The 19,159-nt window shown below is 47.8% G+C and overlaps 1 protein-coding gene across 1 annotated transcript in view; it reads left to right on the top strand.

Annotated features, from left to right (window-relative positions):
- Positions 1-11,887, top strand: part of CKAP4 (cytoskeleton-associated protein 4) — a 12,090-nt gene extending 203 nt beyond the window's left edge. Inside the window, exons 2-3 of the mRNA XM_006865256.1 lie at positions 1,434-1,792; positions 10,574-11,887. Coding sequence (XP_006865318.1) covers positions 1,434-1,792; positions 10,574-11,887 — 1,673 coding nt within the window. The remainder of the gene's footprint in view (positions 1-1,433; positions 1,793-10,573) is intronic.
- The last annotated feature ends 7,272 nt before the right edge of the window (positions 11,888-19,159 follow it).

Raw genomic sequence — 19,159 nt, forward strand, 5'->3', positions numbered from 1 at the left:
ATTAGAAGAATGAAAATAAAGTAAGGAATGAGCAAGACTGTTGTGGAGTACAGTTGAGAGGATTGGGAAGCAGATAATGTGGGAAGAGTGAGGAAGATACAGGTGATCCTTTCCAACCTGGATAACTAAGAAAAAAAAGGTAGTTACTACAAGTCAGGAGAAGAACTGGATTTGGTTTGGGGTTTGTTGAGTTTTGACGAGACAGTGTAACATCAAGGCTATTCAGTGGACCATTGGAAATGTGAGACCTCCAAAAAAGATGAGGACTGAAGATGTAGATTTGGTTATCACCCATGCAGAGGTGACAGTTAGTGCTGTGGGAATTGGTAACCTAACAAGAGGACAGAATATATAGGGAATGGAAGAGAAAAACATGTAGGGGTGAATCATAGGGCCAGAATCTTAAGGTTTGAGAGTGAGAGGAAAGAACTACTGAGAAACACAGAAGCTATCCCTGTCTTAGTAAGGACTGCGTATTTAGGATTGTTCTTGTTAAGTGCCTTTGAGTAGCTTCTGACTTACAGCGACTCTGTATTGAGTTTTGGAGGAGTAATTTATGAGTATGAACTGCTGACCTTGTGGTCCAGTGTTTTATCCTACAACACCACACCAGGACTCCATACTTAGGATGTTGTTGTTGTGAAGTACCTTCAAGTCAGTTCTGACCCATAGCGACCCTGTACAGAGTTTCCAAGGAGCAGCTGGTGAGCTTGAACCTCTGACCTTGTGGTTCAAACGGACTTTGCAGTCCAGGACATTAGCCCACAGTGCCACACTAGGACTCATACTGGGGATAGTGCACGATAAACTTTTAGGGTTTAAATGGGATTTAGAGATTAGGCGATCCAATTTCTCTTCCCACCCCCTTTACAGATGAGGTAACTGATGCTCAAGCAAAAATACCCCCCCACCCCCCAAAAAAAACTACCTAAGCTCACAGTATACCCAGTTCTAGGTCTAGAATTAGAAACTTTCAATCTAGCACTCTTTTTCTCTCCTACTTAAAGGTATTCATTTAAAAAACCAAAAAACAAAAAATACAGCTCTTGAATAGAAAAAACCACTAAGTTTTAACATGTAAATTAAGCTAGGGATTCAAAAGGTATTTTTTATATTTCGCCAGGGGGAAACCAGGAAGGCTGGGGGATGGGCAGGATGCTTTAGTTGGTCCCGAATACCTCTGCCCGCGAGCGGTCGCGCTGTCCCCCGCCCCAACCCGCGAGTGTGAAAGGCTGGCTGGCGCGGGAGGTGACCCGGAGGCCTCCAGCAGAGCCGCCCGCCGCGGGCTCACGCGCACCCCCTAGGGAGCACGCGCGCCGCTGCACCCAGATGCGGACGCACGCCCAAATCACACCGCACACTCGGCCGCCTCACACCGGGGCGCACGCACAAGCGCAGGCAGGCACACACGCACACTCGCGCCCACACTCCCCATGACGTGGCGAAGAAGCCGCCGCCGCCGCCGCAGCAGCAGCCGCCGCCGGCGCCGCACCAGCATCAGCATCAGCACCAGCAGAACCAGGCGCACGGCAAAGGAAGCCACCGCGGCGGCGGCAAGTCCTCCTCCGCCGCGGCCGCCGCGGCCGCCGCCTCGTCCTCTTCGTCCTGCTCGCGCAGGCTCGGCAAGGCGCTCAACTTTCTCTTCTACCTCGCCTTGGTGGCGGCGGCCGCCTTCTCGGGTTGGAGTGTCCACCACGTCCTGGAGGAGGTCCAGCAGGTCCGCCTCGGCCACCAGGACTTCGCCCGGCAACGGGAGGAGCTGGGACAGGGCTTGCAGGCTGTCGAGCAGAAGGTGAGTATCCTCGGCCCTTTCGAACCTCCTCCACTGGGAGCAAAGCCCGGACCCTCAACCGTGCCCCCTCGTGCCCACCCACCCGGCCCGGTGACTGACCGTCTTTCCTCGGCAAGTCCCTCTGGGTCGTGTAGGCCCCGGCCCCACCTGGTGCTGGAGGTACCCCCCCCCCCTTGGTACCCCTTCATTCCGAGCCCCACCGACCCCAGATCCTGTTAATGGCTGCTGAGGAATCGCCCCAAGGGGTGGACGTTTATGAGGATGCTGGGGCCGGTGGGGAGCATGGACCAAGGGCATGCCACAGGGCATTAGCGGTGACGTGTAAGGAAGCCGGCAGGCCGGCCCTCCGAAGCCCATTCTTTTTGGATTAGGAACCTCTGAATGGGCAGCTTTCTGAAAAGGAGATTGAAAGGGTAGTCAGTGCATCCCTGGGAACCTTGGACAAGGCAGCACCCCAGCCCTTCCAGTGGGGGACATCTCAGCCAGTTTTTAGTAGACCCTGAGTTTGAGGCAGGAAAAGCTAAGACTCTTATTCATTTACAAAGTGCAAATGAAATATTTTGGAACGGTGCCGTGTGACCCATGTGCTCATGTGGGCATTTGAAGTAGTATACTTCAGCTTGAGAGGGAAGGTAAGGCTCAAAATACTAGTTCAGAAGTACTGGTGAATACCTCCAGGTACATTTTCATTTGTAAGGTTTTTAGAGGGCTTTACTCTTGCTTATTACTTAGTCCTCAGAGTTGCCCTGGGAGGGAGATGAAACTGGATGTGTTGACTCCCATTTTCCGGACCAGAAAATTGAGATTTACAGAGTTTGAGTCACTGTAATGTATTGCCAAAGACCCCTATCTGGCGAGTGGTAGAGTGGTAACATTTAGATTCATGCCCAGTTCCGGGCCCACAGGGGGTTGAGTTCAGGTGTACCTGGGCGCCATTCTGGTTTTTCCTGACCAAGCTCTGTTTGTCTAGACCAAGCGCATAGCTCCTTCAATCTCCTTTTTCCCTACCTCCAGCCTCTGCTAATTTCATTGATCAATGAAAATTGAGTGCATGACCGAGACAAAAAATCCCGCCACTTCTGAGCCCGGAACTGTTTCCTCCTTTTCCCAGCATGCTGCCCGCCCTGCCAAGTTTTCTCTTTACTTTGTATGAGTGTGCAGGGCTAGGAAGTGACTTCCTTAGACTGGCAGAGCAGCTGGAGTGAGTCAGCCTGCTAAATGCTGCAGGCCAAGGGAGGTGACTTTTCTAAGGGAATTAAAGTAAGCAGTGCTGCTTTGCCTTGCAGGAATATCAGGTGACTGGGAATTTAGACATAGTGCCGGAGTGTAATCACTGACCTCTCTGCTTCCTCTCTTTCATCCACCCACTTATCAATCATAGTATTTATTGCAGTCAGATAGTCCTGTGCCTCTGTGTAGGCCCTGTGGAGGGGTATGAAGGAGCAACAGAAAGCGGCTTTGCCACTGCACAGAAATTGTGACTATTAATTTGTGAATGAGCCCATCCTTAGGTGTCAGTGGAGGGTTCAAGTTCTGGAGAATGGAATTTGCCTACTTCTGTATACCTGGTGGCCAAAGTGTCTGCTTGCTTGTGAGCTGGTTTCAACTCCTGGAGACCTCATGAGTATCAGAGTAGAACTGTATGCCCCTGTAGGGTTTTTCAATAACCACCCCCCCCTCCTCCCCAAACTATATTGTGAGGCCTTTCTCCCAAGGCACCTCTGACTTGAACCTCCAAATTTTGGGTCAGCTACTGAGTATATTAACCATTTGCACCACCCAGGGGCAGAATTGTTGTGAGCCATTGAGTCGGTTCTGACTCATAGTGACCCTGTAGAAGGTTTCCGAGGCTGTAAATCTTTACGGGAACAGAAAGCCTCATCTTTCTCCTATGGAGCGTCTGGTGAATTTGAACTGCTGACCTTGCAGTTAGCAGCCTGATGCGTAACCCACTATGGGTCAGTATAGTGCTAGACCTAGTTGTTGTTGGTAGGTGTTGTCAGTTCTGACTCATAGCAACCTTGTATAGGGTTCCCAAGGAGTTGCTGGTGGGTTTGAACCACCGACCTTGAGGTTGAAACTGACCTTGCAGTTCAGTGCTTATTCTGCAGCACCATACCAGGACTTGTGACTGATAAATGCGGAAAGAAGAAATGTGAAGAACACACAGACAGGAGGAGAGGGTCTTGAGCATGTTTGAACTATAGGAAGTGGCCACCTAGCTATGGCAGGGTGACTTAAGCAGTTATGAGAGAGGAGGTTGAAAGTAAAGCTAAAATGGACCAAGGACTTGACTCTAGGTTGAAGAACTTGGGCTTTATTCTCGGTTTTTCCTCCCTGTACCTCCCTTATTCCTGCTTTGGCACATAGTCTTCTCAGCTTTGCACAGACTGCCTTCCTCTTTGAGGCTCAGTTTTCTCATCCATGCAATGAGGGGAGGGCTCATCTGGATTCCAGGGATCCTCACAAATGTAAAGTGATTGAGATCACGATTGCTGTCTTGTACAAAACTGAAGTAGTAGAGTCAGGCTGGTATTTAATGCCCAGTGTTTGTTGTTGTGAAGTGCCATCGAGTTGATTCCGACCCATAGCGACTCTGTATAGGGTTTCTAAGAGCGGCTGGTGAGCTTGAACCACCAACCTTGTAGTTCAAACAACTTTGCAGTTTGATGCATTAGCCCACAGTGCCACACCAGGGCTCTGCCCAATGCTTAGTGTGCATTTATTTGTGTGCCAAGCACTGTGCGAAGCATCTGGAAACACAGCATCTCTTTTGACCTTCAGAATAACCCGAAGAGCTAAGGACCATTATTTGCCCCTTTTCACAGATGAAGGAATGGAGACACAAAGAGATGAAGTAACTCTGCAGTACAGTACAACTAATAAGTGGTGGGGCCAGGATTCAAACCCAGGTTGTGTAACTCCTCTTAGCCACTCTGTTCATTTTGTCGTGTTTTCCTGTGCCTACTGGTGTACTGCATTGTTGTTGCTGTTGTTATGTGTTACTGAGTCGGTTCCGACACCTAGCGACCTCATATAGGTTTGCATAGGAGTGACTGATGGATTTGAGCTGCTAACCTTGTGGTTTGCAGTCCAGTGCTTATCCTACAGTGTCACACCAGGACCCCATTCCAGTACATTGTTGTTGTTCAGTGCTGTCGAGCCGGTTTTGGCTCATAGTGACCCTTTATACAGTTTCCAAGGAGCGACTTTGAACCGCCAACCTTGCGGTTCAGACTGACCTTGCAGTATAGGGCATTTTCCGCAGTGCCACACCAGGACTCCTCATCTGGTACATTGTTGTTGTAGTTAGGTGCTGTCGAGTCGGTTACCAACTCAGAGCAATTCTGTAGTAGGTTTTTGATGAACAGCTGGTGAGTTTGAACTGCTGACCTTGCGATTCATACTGACCTTGAGGTCAAGCGCTTATCCTATGGCGCCACACCAGGACTCCAATCTAGTACATGTTGTTGTTGTTAAGTGCTGTTGAGTCAGTTCCTACCCATCGCGATCCTGTATAGGGTTTCTGAGGAGCTGCTAGTGAGTTTGAACTGCTGACCTTGCAGTTCAAACTGACTTTGTGGTCCAGAGCATTAACCCATAGCCCCATGCCAGGACTCCTCCTAGTACATAGTGGGTGCTAATAACCAAAATCCATCCACCAGCACATCACATATGCAGTTATGTTGTTATTGTTACGTGTTGTCAAGTTGGTTACGAGTCATAGCTACCCTGTATAGGGTTTCTGAGGAGTGAGTGGTGGGTTTGAACCACTGACCTTATAGTTAGCAGTCCAATGCTTAACGTACAGCACTACAAGGTTCAAATAGAGGTTGTCAGAAAATCAGTCACCTCAGTGGAAAATAACTTCTCTTGTGCTAACCACTTCAAATATAGCAAATCTGAAGCCATATTCTAAATCCCAAGTCAATGGAGCAAGCATTTATTAAGCACCCTGGTAGCGTAGTGGTTATGAATCCAGCTGCTAACCTCAAGGTTGGTGGATCAAAACTACCAGTGGTTCCGCGGCAGAAAGAGGAGGCTTTCTGCTCCCGTAAAGATTTACAGCCTCGGAAACCCTGTGCAGGGTCACTATGAGTTGGAACCGACTCCACGGTACTTAACAACAACAACAACTTATTCTATAAGGAGCTCTGGTAGCATACTGGTTACGAATCGGGCTGCGAACCGCAAGGTCAGCAGTTCAAAACTACCAGCTGTTCCGCGGGAGAAAGTTGAGGCTTTCTGCTCCCGTAAAGATTTACAGCCTCGGAAACCCTGTACAGGGTCACTATGAGTCGGAATCGACTCCACAGCACATAGCCACCAGCCAGCCATGTACTAGAAGATGTAGCATATATTAGAATGGTGTGATGCTGTGGGCTAATGTGTCAGACTGCGAAGTCAGTTTGAACTGCAAAGTCGGTGGTTCAAACTCACCAGCTGCTCCTTGGAAACCCTATACAGGGTCACTATGGGTCAGAATCGACTAGATGACACTTAACAACAAACAAAAACAATTGAGTCATGGTGTGGTTCTGTAGGATTAGCACTGGCCCGCAAGGTTGGTTTGAACCACAAGGTTGAAGGTTCAAACCCACCAGGTGCTCCTCAGAAACCTTATACAGGGTCGCTCTCAGTCAGAACTGACTTGATCAAGGCACATTAACAACAACAAGACAACAGGAGCTGTTTCTGGATGAGTGAGTTCTCTGGTCCAGTTTGTTTTCCCATCTTGACTCTGGATGAGGAGGCTGACCTGGGTCTCGTTTCTGCCATGAGTTGAGTGACCGGTGTACCTAAAATTCCCAATCACTGCTTGTCCTCAAGTGTAAAATGCACATTAATGGAAGCATCCAATTAACGGAAGTTCATTATGATGGTACAGCCCCGGTGACACCATGATTAAGCATTAGGCTAGTTACTCCTGGAGAAAGGTGTGGCATTCTGTTCCCCTAGAAAGATTTACAGTCTTGGAAACCCTGTAAAAGCAGTTCTACTCTGTCCTTTAATGTCAAAATGAGTTGAAGTCAACTCAAGGACATTGGGTTTGGTTTTTTTTATTTTTATTGAGATAATGCCAGTCAAGTTATTTTGTACAGTTTTTGGTACATGGTCAGTGCCCTGTTGAAGTTGAATGTGTGTTTCAGTACTAGTTATTATTTTGTATCAGGCACTTTACCCAGCTCTTGTCACTTTACTTAGTGGGCCCCTCACATGTGTTGAGGAACAGATACATCCAGTACATATTGATGATAATGAGTTCTTTGTGCGTAAAAATGCCCAATTCCCAGTAATCGGTCTGAGTTCTTTCTCTAGTGAAGGAGATTGGTTTGTTTCATGTCATCCATAAGTTCAGACATGTAAAGAGTCAGCCCAGGTTAGGGGTACCAGAGCACACCGGAGAAATGGCCAGCTTGGTGTGCTTCAGAAACTGCTGTCAATCACTCTTCATTCATCCTAGACATATGGGTGAACTCACCTGCTCCTGCCTCCAGCCGGAGTGCTCTGTAGGTATTGTGAGATTCACTAACCTAATCAGAGAAGAGTTGTTCTCCAGCATCTCCTCAGAGCGTCCTTTATGAGTTTGGTTGGGCAGGGAAATGATTCAGTATTCTGGAGTCCCTGGGGACCTTATTTACTCTTCATAGACTGGTAAAACTAGCAGAAATGTAAAAGACCGATTTCATGGAAGATGGACCTGGGCCTTGGAGAGGGAAGTGTCTGACTTGTGTTCACAGAACTGATTATGGGTAGAGCTGGAACCAGACCCCAAGTGTCCTGTTTACATTCTCTTTGTGTTTTCAGTTTTATCCCTGTTTCTGGTATTGGGCTGAGGGTGCTCCAGGATACTTCAGGAACAAGAGAAAACAATAATGAAGGCTGTACCTGTTGGCTGTTGACTCGTTGTTATTGTTAAGTCGGTTGCAACCCCGAGCAACCCTGTATAGGGTTTCCGAGGAGCGGCTGGTGAGCTTGAACCACCTACCTTGAGGTTCACATGACTTTGCAGTCCAGCGCATTAACCCACCAGGACTCTCTGAAGCAAACCAAGCTGCTCCATTCGCCCTCTGCCCCCTGTTGACTCATAGGGGCCCTGTAGATAGACCAGTAGACCTGTCCCAGAGTGTTTCCACGGTTGTAATCTTTATGGGCGGGAGAAAGATGAGGCTTTCTACTCCCGTAAAGATTTACACGCTTGGGTCGCTATGGGTCGGACCCGACTCGACGGCACTTAACAACAACAACAATCTTTATGGAAGCAGATTGCCACATCTTTCTTCTGTAGCGCAGCTGGTGGAGTCCAACATTTATCTTTCAGTTAGCAGCTGAGCGCTCAACCACTGTGCCACCAGTGCCTTAATGAAGGCACTGTTGTTGTTAGGTGCCATTGACTTGGTGCCGAATCATAGTGACCCTCGTATAGGGTTTCTAAGGAGCGGCTGGTGGTTTTGAACTGCCGACCTTGTGATTAACAGTCCAGTGCGTATCTTGCAGCGCTCCCCCACATTCCATAACTGTCAGTTATTCTTTGCCATGTTCTAGGCACTGAGTCCTGGCGTGGAGCAATAAGATAAAACACTAGACCGCAAGGTCAGTTTGAACCACAAGGTCGGTGGTTCGAACTCACCAGCCATTTCTTGGAAACTGTATACAGGGTCACTATGAATCAGAACCAACTTGATAGTACTTAACAACAAATGGCATGGTTTAAGCATTTTACATATATGAGGAGGCTTCAAAAAATTCATGAAAAAACTGAAAGAAAAGATTATGGAATTTTTCCATAAACTCTTTGAAGCCGCTTCATATTAACTCATCTCCTCCTCACAAAGCAGGACTGTAAGTAAGGTACTGTTTTTGTTCCCATTCTACAGATGGGGAAACCAAGCCACAGATAGGCTGAGTAACTTGTTCAAGATGACGTCCTGAGGAAGTGCCTGAACTAGGATTGGAACGTAGGCAGTTAGCTCCCAAGAGTTCTGGTGGTGCAGGCTGCTAAAGCATTCAGCTGCTAACCGAAAGGTTCAGTCCCACCTGGGGATCTGCTTCTGTCAAGATTACAGCGATTCTCCTCTGTCATGTGGGGTCGCCGTGAGTGTGAGTCAGAATCGATGGCGTCTGACAACAACAGTTTGGTTCCAGGGCCACCATTTTTTTTTTCAGCTTCTTAATGTGGAATTTTTTTTACTGATTAACAAAAGAGAAGAGAACATTGTAATGAAACTCTGGTTATGTGGCGCCTACTTTGAATAATTACTAACATTTGCCATTCTCCCCCCTCTCAACCTTCCCTTGTTTTTTCAATTGGAATATTTTAAAATGAATTTCTGTTAGGTTAGTTCATCCAAGTATTTTAGGATTTATTTCTAAAAGATAAGGGTTCTTGTCCTTTCCTTGTTTCTTATACCAAAACACTGTATTACCACACCAAAGTTAGTAATAGTTCCTTAAGTATCTAGTAAAGTCAAACAAGCCAAACCTTCAGCTTTCCAGTAATTCCACCCTCTGGCGAATCCATGTGTTACAGAGTGGAGCTGAGCTCTAAGGATGGGCTTGGTAACTTTAAACCTCTATAGCAGCTCATTGCAAACCGATTTTCCTGATTCTCTAAAATGTGTTTGCTTGTTTGTTTTTCAGTTTGTTGAATCAGAATTTACGTAAGGGCTGCACCATACGTCTTAGGGTTGTTAGGTCCTTTGTATTTCTTTCACTCTATACGAGTTTCCCTCTTGCCCTGGTTTAAAATGCTGGTTGACTGCGTCTAGCCTGGGATAACCTGCTTCTCTATCTGGCATGTTTCTGTAAACTGGTAGTTAGAACTCGAGACCTGATTGATTTAAGTTCTCTTTCAAGGAAGCAGCAGAGGTGGCTGTGTGCTTCCTTTGTCAGCATGTGGGACTCAGTTATTCATCATCAGGCCGGATGACCTCTCAGTATATTAAGCCTGCTCCCCTGGGTAGTTCCTAGGTCAGGGTAGAATTTATTGAGAATAAATCCATGGTGGAAAAACAAGATCCTCATGTGTCCACAGATTCAGAGAATGTGCAGAGATCTGATCCATTGCATTTTGCAGGTGAGGGAGGACCTGGGTCCAGTGAGGACAGTGACTTATTGAAAGACACGCCAGCAGAACCCTGGCCTCTGCCTGCGAACCAAGTATCCCCCATGTACCTCACATTTTTCCCTACAGAGAGATGTGTGCAAGAGCTAGATACCCCCCTACATTAGGATTAAAGAGAGAAAGGGAGTTTATTGACTCAGAAGGTTCAAGAGTAAGTTCCTTGTGGTCTAGCTGTAGTCGAGATCCAAACTGTGTTCCCACCACGTGATCTTTCCATCTGGGAGTTCTCTATGCGGTTTGATTTTCAGGCAGATGCCCTGCGTTTGCTGGTTTGTAAAGCTCCAGCCCTTACCTCATGGGTGGCTAGCAATCCCAGTGGCAAAGAAATTTTCTTTCCCAGTCCTGGAATTGACTCAAGTCACGCGCCCATCCCCGGGCTCATTGCTGCGTCCCAGGGCGGGAGTGGAGCATGGAAAATGTGGATTGGTCGGGCTTGGGTACGGAACCAATCATGGAAGGCTTGGAGAGCAGGGCACCCCTGGGTTGGTCCCCAAGACCACATGGAAGGTGTGCAGAAGAAGAACAGCTCTCCAAAGGGAATCCAGGGTGCCTTTCTGGAACAGGAGGGGCCTAGAAGCTAGGCAGGTGTCATACAGCTGTGTAGTGTCACACTCAGCAGATCTTCTCAGTAATTAACATCTGGGTTTTGCTTACAGGTACACTCTCTGCAGGCCACATTCGGGGCCTTTGAGTCCATCCTGAGAAGCTCTCAACATAAGCAGGATCTTATGGAGAAAGTCGTGAAGCAAGGTGAGAGCGAGATCAACCGGATCAGTGAAGTCCTACAGAAACTTCAGAATGAGATTCTCAAAGACCTCTCAGACGGCATCCACGTGGTAAAGGATGCCCGCGAGCGGGACTTCACGTCCCTGGAGAACACGGTGGAGGAGAGGCTGACGGAGCTCACCAAGTCCATCAATGACAACATCGCCATCTTCACCGACGTCCAGAAGAGGAGCCAGAAGGAAATTAACGAGGTGAAGGCCAAGGTTGCCTCCCTGGAGGAATCCGAGGGCCACAAGCAGGACTTGCAAGCCCTGAGGGAGGTTGTGAAGGAAATACAGACCTCCATGAAGTCCAAGGACAAGGACATCGAGGCCATGAGACGCACCCTCCAGACCATGGAGTCTGAAGTGTACACGGAGGTCAAAGAGCTGGTGAGCCTCAAACAGGAGCAGCAGAAGTTCAAGGAGGCGGCTGACACAGAGCATGTCACCCTACAGACCCTCACAGAGAAGTTTCTCCAGTCCGAGGAGTCCCTTTCCCGCCTCCCAGGGGAGATCAGGAGACTGGAAGAAGAGCTACGTCAACTGAAAGCCCACCCCAACAGGCCAGAAGGAGAAGACGATGGAGTGGCCAGAAACTTGGATGCCTTCGAGGAGCTCCAGAGAAGGAGCCAGGGATTGGACTCGCGACTCCAAAATGTGGAGGACGGTGTCCAGTCGGTGCAGGTGGCCTCTGCGCGGCAGACCGAGAGCCTGGGTTCCCTCCTTTCGAAGAACGAGGAGTATGAGCAGCGCCTGGACGCTCTGCAGGAACGCGTGGAGGCGGACAAGGACGGGGTGGCCAGCACCGTCAGGAGCCTGGGGGAGGCCCAGATCTCCCTGTACACCGACGTGGAGGAGCTGAAGAGAAGCCTGGTTGAGCTCCCCAGCACCGTGGAGGCGCTCCACAGGGTCCAGGGACAAGTGCACACGCTGCTCAGTCAGGACCAAACTCGGGCCGCCCCCGCGCCTCCTCAGGACTGCCTGGACAAACTTGCCTCTCTAGACAACCTCAAATCCTCAGTAAGCCAAGTGGAATCGGACTTGAAAATGCTCAGGACTGCCGTGGACAGCTTGGTCGCCTACTCAGTCAAGATAGAAACCAACGAAAACAACTTGGAGTCGGCCAAGGCTTTGCTAGACGACCTGAGAAATGACCTGGACAGGTTGTTTGTGAAAGTCGAAAAGATTCACGAGAAAGTCTAACTGGATTGCGTGCGCAGAGCGTGGATTTAAAGTCCCAGCTTCTCATGACCAAAACACACGTGTAGTTCCCTCCCACCATCACACATCACAGCCCTCCACTGCACCCCTATTTCTTGTCCCCCACCCAAAAGAGCTAGTAGACACCACCTGAGGCACCAAGGTGCAGCTGCCTTTTTGTGCCCAGTTAATTTATTAACAAATGATTCCCACACACCATTGGTTTTATCAGTTTCTTGCTTCTGCTTTTGGTAGGTTTCCTGAAGGACCAGCCTCTGTGAATTAGTGACAGTTTTCAGAAGGGACAGTTCCAGAGTCAGAGAAAAAAGATAGAAAGATAATGTCCTTCATTTGGGGATTAACAGAAGCAGATTAACCTCAGGAAACCCTACTTGGTAACAGGACCAAGTTTAAAAAAAAAAAACAAAGTGTGGGGGCGAGGGATGGGGAGAGACTTTATCTCTAATTGTTTTTAAGGAGTGTTAGTCTTCCTTTATTTTTAAAATAACCCTGACCAAAGTTTTCATGAGCTATCACTCACTCCCTTCTTGTCTTCCACTTGAAGCTGGTTCGAACCCATAACTGTCAGCTCTGAATTGGGAGGTGGGAAAAGCCCCTTGTTGTAAAAGGCTCAGCTCCTTGGTGGGTGGGTCCCCTCCGGTGTTGTGGCTGTCTTCCCTGTTTCTGCGCCTGCTCTTCACAGCGGAGGTGACTATGCAGAGAACACCCGAATGAATCCCATTCCCTGTGGCCTGCCGGCGGCAGCTCTTTTTAGTAGGGCCCCCGAGGGATGTAGAGGTTTCGAATGCCAGCAAGCAGAGCCCTTGGGTTTTTTGAGGAAATTCTGAGTGCTGTCTGTAGAGAAGTGGGGTGTCTCCCTAGGGAACGGAGGCCCCATTTCTTTTCTTTGTAGACATGATGACCACGAAGAGGTTTGCTGTTGGAGCAGACCCCCGGGTCCCAGTGAAGAAAGTGCACTGCATTTCTATAATTGTTGGCTGTACCTCACTCCCTCTGAGCTGTACTGTTCTTTAATTACTGTCTTCCCCTTAAAAAAGAAAAAAACCCCAAAAAAACAAAAATGAAAAGGACAAAAAAAAAAAGTTTGTTTAGTTTACTGTGAAATGAACTGTATGGCTCTTATTTACAGTATTTTTAATTCTTAATAAACACTTGAGCTTTGTTATGCGTTTTCCAGAGTGATTCCTTTCTAAGGATTTAGTATTAGGATGTACTTTTTACTTTTAAATACATTTTCAATTTTAAGACTTTATCGCTTTGCTGTCCTAACACCAATATGGCTGTACTCTTAGGGGACGTGTCTTTGATGGGCTGCCTGCAGATTTGCTAATAGGTAACTGCTTAACTCTGGCTCTGTTAGCTGCAACAGTGAATCTCAACCCTGGCTCACTATTAAAATCTGCTGGAGAGCTTTAAGCAAATGCCCAGTCCCACCCCTATGGGTTGAGAGTCATCTGCTGTAAAGGCTACCTACCAGAGTAACCAGCAGCCTTGGCTGAACACCACGGGCTTGGGCCATCTTGGTGACTGTGGGCTGTCGGGCACATAACGGGCATGCTTCCTGACCTCTCCTGGATTGCTCGCCACCTGTTAGCTCCTGATAAGGGCCTCACAGTGACCCGATGCACAAAGAAATGAAATGTTGCCTGGCCCTGTACTAGCCCCAAGGTCACTGTGGCTTCTAGGATTTCATTGGCTGATGTTTGAGAATAGATTGCCAGACGTTTCATCTTAGGCTTTGCATAATAGTATAACATGCAAGCCTCAATAGACAGGTGGTGGTTGTCCAGGACTCATACCTAGGTCTCCTACATGAAAGGTGAACATTTTAAACCCTGGGCTCCACTGCCTACCACTTACTAGCAACAGATGGTGTTGAGCACTGTGAGCTGAGCTTTGTAGTAATCACTCTTATCTGTTAAGTTATGGCGAGTCGGTTCTAGCTCATAGGGTTTCTGAACTGTGGGTTTGAACTGCTGACCCTGTGGTTAGCAGCCCAGTGCTATCCTACAGTGCCCCACCAGGACTGTCTATGTTGTTAAGTTCCGTTGAGTTGTTTGCAACTCATAACAACCTTGTGTAGGGTTCTGAGGGCTGGTGAGTTTGAACCGCCAACCTTGCAGTCCAGCGCCACCCAATCCATCATCCTTCAATACTCTGAGGTAAGTAGTATCATGCCACATCCCACAGATGGGGAGCTGGCTAATGAACATGGTACGCAAGGTGGTTAGCTAGGAAGTGGTAGAGCTGAGGTTGAACCCAGCGCCTAGTCTTAACCCTAACTACCCCGTGCTCACCTTCCTCCGGCACAGGTCCAAGTTGATCTGTGAATACCTGCTGTGCCTACTGGCAGTGTTGTCAGAGCCTGAGACTGCAGGGCCCCAGGGCCAGAACCTGGCATCTACGGCTTCATACCCGCTTCTCTAGCTGTAGGCCCCTCATCTCTGTTGCGCTCTCGTTCTGGGTTCTCGGGCACCATCTCCAATACTTAACCAATCTGAGCTTGGTGCTTCCTAATGACGCGGTGGGCAGATTGGGATGGAGCTCTCGGAGTTAGGGATCCTGTCTTCATTTCAAGGTTTAGTAGTTGAATGTGGCCTGTAAGAATGAATTTCATCCTCTCTGGGAGAGTGTTGAGCAGCATCACCTCCCATGCATGAAGAAATTTTAAGTTCTTTCCCAGATGAATTGGTTGCACTGGGCGTATTTTTTGCTCTTCCTCCTGCTTTCTGCAGTTTCTAATCTTGGACTGAGTCACCCTTGGGTGCTGCAAATGATTCACGTGCTAGACGCTAATCGAAAGGCTGGAGGTTTGACTTCACCTGGAAGTCTCTCGGAAGAAAGGCCTGGTGATGTGTAAATAGACACCTCGACCATTGGAAACTGGAGCACAGTCCCACCCTGATGGCCACGTGCTGCAACCGACTGGACCATAACTGGTCATCATGGAGTTGTTAATATCGAAAGTCCCATGGACTGCCCTAAGAACAAATCTGTTTTGGAAGAGATATAGCTGGAATGGCTCCTTAGAAGTGATAGTTTAGATGTCTTAACAGGAGGGACCAGTACCTGGAAAAGGACATTATTTTTAGTAAAACAGAGGGTCTGTGAAGAGAAGAAGACCCGCAAAGAGATGGCTTGAATAATACACGATCGGGCAGTGTTTTGTTTTGATTCAAAAGGCACTAACAACACAGCAGAAAACATCTGCAAGTCTCAAATAAAAGTGGTGAAAACAAAAGGAATGTAATGTGAATTCATAGCTCCCTCAGGGTGGTAATTAGAGATGGGTTTTACCCCAAATGACTGTCATGTTTGTGTCTTTCTTGCTCATGTTTATTGAACAAACATGCACTGGCTCAGAGGCAGTCCTTTTGCAAAGGCAGAGTGAATCAAAGATGCACACAGCAGGGTCCTTATCCTCAAAGGACCTACAGCCCAGTGGGGGCAGCATGTAAATTGGTAGTGTCCTGAGAAATAGCCCTGGTGGTGTAATGGTTAAGCTCTTGGCTGCTAACCAAAAGGCCATTGGTTCAAACCTACCTGCAGCTCTGGGAGAAAGGAACTGGCCATCTGTCGGGCAGTCCTCTCAACACAGGAGGCTGATCTTTAGTACACAAGATAGCCACGTGTTACGTGCTGTCGAGCCGGTTCCGACTCAGGGCGACCCCTTATAGTTTCCGAGGAGCAGCTGGTGGTTCCCAGTCCAGTGCTGATCCTGCAGCGCCCCGCCAGGACTCCATAACCAGGTGTAACGAGGCACAAAGCAAGGAGGGGCTGTTCTGTATGCATTAGGCTACAGATGGGTAGGACAGGCTTCCAAAAGCTCCTTGGTGTGCTGCGATGAATCGTGGACAAGAAACTTCAGGAAATGCTGATTGCCCATCTCAGAGAACAGGGACTAGTCACAGTTACAGATGATGGACTATAGGTAGGACTGTTGGGAGGGACGCTGCTGAGACTGGTCCACCACCTATTGTATGTGGACAAGTCACTCAACTGTGACATGGTTTTAGGTATTGTGTCAGCCCCAAGTGTGTGTTTTAAGCCCTAAATCGATGCCTGCAGTGCTTCAGGGTCATATCCTTTCATTAATTCAATCTGTATGCTGAGCAAATAATCCAAGAAACCGGACGACCTGAAGAACACAGCGTCAGGATTGGAGAAGACCCATTAACAACCTGGGATATACATCTAATGACAACAGCAACCTTCCTAACGCTGAGAAAATAAATTTGTTTGTTCAAGCCATTCACTTGTGGTATTTCTGTTATGACGGCTCTAGAGCATATGTCACATGGCATTAATAAGGCCATAGGCTGGTTGTCAGGCTTGGATGAGGCATGGAGAGGGTTCAGTTGAACATAGCTTCTATGACACAGAAGAGCTCACATGCAGCTGGCCTCACCAGGCACACACTGCCCTGCTGGTGGGTCAGTGGCTAGTGCGCTGAGCTCCTGGAGTGCCCTCCCTTGGAACCACTGAACCTCCTCCAACCCAGTTACTAACAGGCTAACGCCCAGTATAGCATGCTCCATCCCACGGCCAGCATCTGTGCTGATGGGTGCATGTTGATGCTGCTGTGTTTTTGTATCGATTTTGTAATCACTCTCATGAGCTTAGTGGTTGGTATGTGTGTGGGTATCAATTCATTTATAGAAATGACAACCTAGAGTGATGGTGGAATTTGAGTTCGGTCTTAAAAGGTGAGTAGGATTGTCAGGTGGTCAGGGAAATTCCTGGGTCTGAAATGGGCACAAGAGTTGAAAGACTGGGCAGATCTTGTTGGTGGAACAGAAGGTGCGGAGGGGCAGTGTGGGGTGGACATGGGAATGAGGAGGACTCACGAGCCTACGGCCTAAGAGCTGGATTTTCGTCTATGAACTAGGGTCAGCCAATGAAGGATTTCATGTTCACTTTTGGAGTGCCCCTGTTGATAAGAGGAGGAGAGCACAGTGGTGTGGCTCTGTGGGTTAATGCGCCAGACTGCAAAGCCGTTTGAACTGTAAGGTTGGCAGTTCAAGCTCACCAGCTGCTCCTCGGGAACCCTATACAGGGTTACTATGGGTCAGAATCGACTCAACGGCACTTACCAACAAGGATGTGAGAATGATCAATGCTACTGAACTCGTGGAGTGAAGGAGAAGAGGAGTCTAATGCCATCAAGTTGGTTCTGACTCAGTGACCCTGTATAGGGTTTCTGAAGCAGGAACAGAAAGCCTCATTTTCTCCCGCGGAGTGGCTGATGGGCTCGAACCACCGGCCTTGTGGTTCACAGTCCAGTGGTGGTGGGCCATGGAGTTGGTTCCGATTTACAGTGACCCTGTAAAAGGTTTCTGAGGCTGTAAATCTTTAGGGGAGCAGAAAGCCTCAGCCTTTCTCCGTAAAATGGCTGGTAGTTTCGAACTGCTGACCTTGAGGTATGTAGCCTGATTTGTAACCACTATGCTACCAGAGCACTTAATAACTATTTGGCTGTTCCTTCTCTGAGCTCCTCTATTCCAGGCTCCTTCCCCCTAGTCTGTCTGCTACCTGGACAGTCCACTCCACAACGAGGACTGTGTCTTTTATCTCTATCCACACGCACTCCAGTATGTGACTCACAGTAGTAACAATGGAGTTATCAGGGGTCACTGAGTCAATTCTAACTCATAGTACCCCCATGTGATGGAATAGAACCGCCCCATAGGGTTTTTTTGCGGGGGGTGGAAGGCTATAATCTATGGAAATACAGGCATATCCTGGAGAAATTCGCATTTCGGGTTCTGTTCCTGATCACCCCAACAAAGTGAAAATCACATGAATTTTTGGATTTCCCAATGTGTATCAAAGTTATGCTCACACTGTACTACTAAGTGTGCAATGCATTGTTTGTTGCTGTCACATCGCTCATGACCCATAGCGACTTCACAACAGAAGAAAACGCTACCCGATCCTATGCCATCCTCACAATCCTTGTCATGCTTGAGTCCATTGTTGCTGCCACGGCGCCAATTCATCTCATTGGGGCTCTTTCTCTTTTTCACTGACCCTCCACTTTACCTAGCATGATGTCCTTCTCCAGGGACTGGTTCCTTCTGTAACATGGTAGAAGGATGAGACATGAAGTCTGGCCATCCTGGCTTCTAAGGTGCATTCTGGTTGTACTTCTTCCAACACAGATTTGTTAGTTCTTCTAGCATATTTTCAATTTTTTCCCCCAATACCATAATTCAAATGTATCTATTCTACAGTCTTCCTTATTCATTGTCCAACGTCCACATGCATATTAGGTGATTGAAAATATGGCTTGGGTCAGACACACCTTAGTTCTCAAACTGACATCTCTGCTCTCTAATACTTTAAAGAGGTCTTTTGCAGAAGATTTGCCTAATGCAATATGTTTGTTGGATTTCTTGCCTACTGTTTCCATGAGTGTTCCATGAGTGTTGATGGTGGATCCAAGCAACATGAAGACTTTGACAACATAAATATGTTCTCCATTTATCATGATGTTAAGGAGCTGTGGTAGTGTGGTGGTTACGAGTCAGGCTGTTCACCTCAACGTGAGCAGTTTGAAACTACCAGCCATTCCGCCAGAAAAAGATGAGGCTTTCTGCTCCTGTAAAAAATTTGTTGTTGTTAGGTGCCATCAAATTGGTACCAACCCATAGTGACCTTATGCATAGCAGAATGAAACACTGCCCAATCCTTGGCCAACCTCACTACTCTTGCCACGTTTGAGTCCATCAATGTGCCATTTGGCCAATCCATCTAATTGGGGGGTCTTCCTCTTTTTCTCTGACCCTCCACCTTACCAAACATGATATCCTTCTCCAGCAACTGGTCCCTCCTGACAAGTATGTTCAAAGTATGAGAGATGAAGTTTGGCCATCTTGGACTCTAAGGAGCATTCTGGCTGCACGTCTGAGATTTACAACCTCAGAAATCCTATGCAGGGCCGCTATGAGTCGGAACCTACTCCACGGCACATAATCACCACCGCTATCATGATGTTATTAGTCCAAGTGTGACGATTTTTGTGTTGTTTACACTGAAGTACAATCTTTATTGAAGGCTGTGATCTTTGATCTTTATCAGTATTTTAAGTCCTCTTTGCTTCCAATAAGCGAGGTTGTGTCATCTGCGTATCACAGGTTGTTAATGAGTCTTCCTTCCAATCTGATGTCATGTTGTTCTGCATATACTCCAGCTTCTCTGATTATTTGCTCAGCAAACAGATTGAATACATCTTTCCTGTTTGAATGACTGTAC

This window comes from Chrysochloris asiatica, unplaced genomic scaffold (assembly GCF_000296735.1).
Source record: "Chrysochloris asiatica unplaced genomic scaffold, ChrAsi1.0 scaffold00076, whole genome shotgun sequence".
NCBI classification, from domain to species: domain Eukaryota; kingdom Metazoa; phylum Chordata; class Mammalia; order Afrosoricida; family Chrysochloridae; genus Chrysochloris; species Chrysochloris asiatica.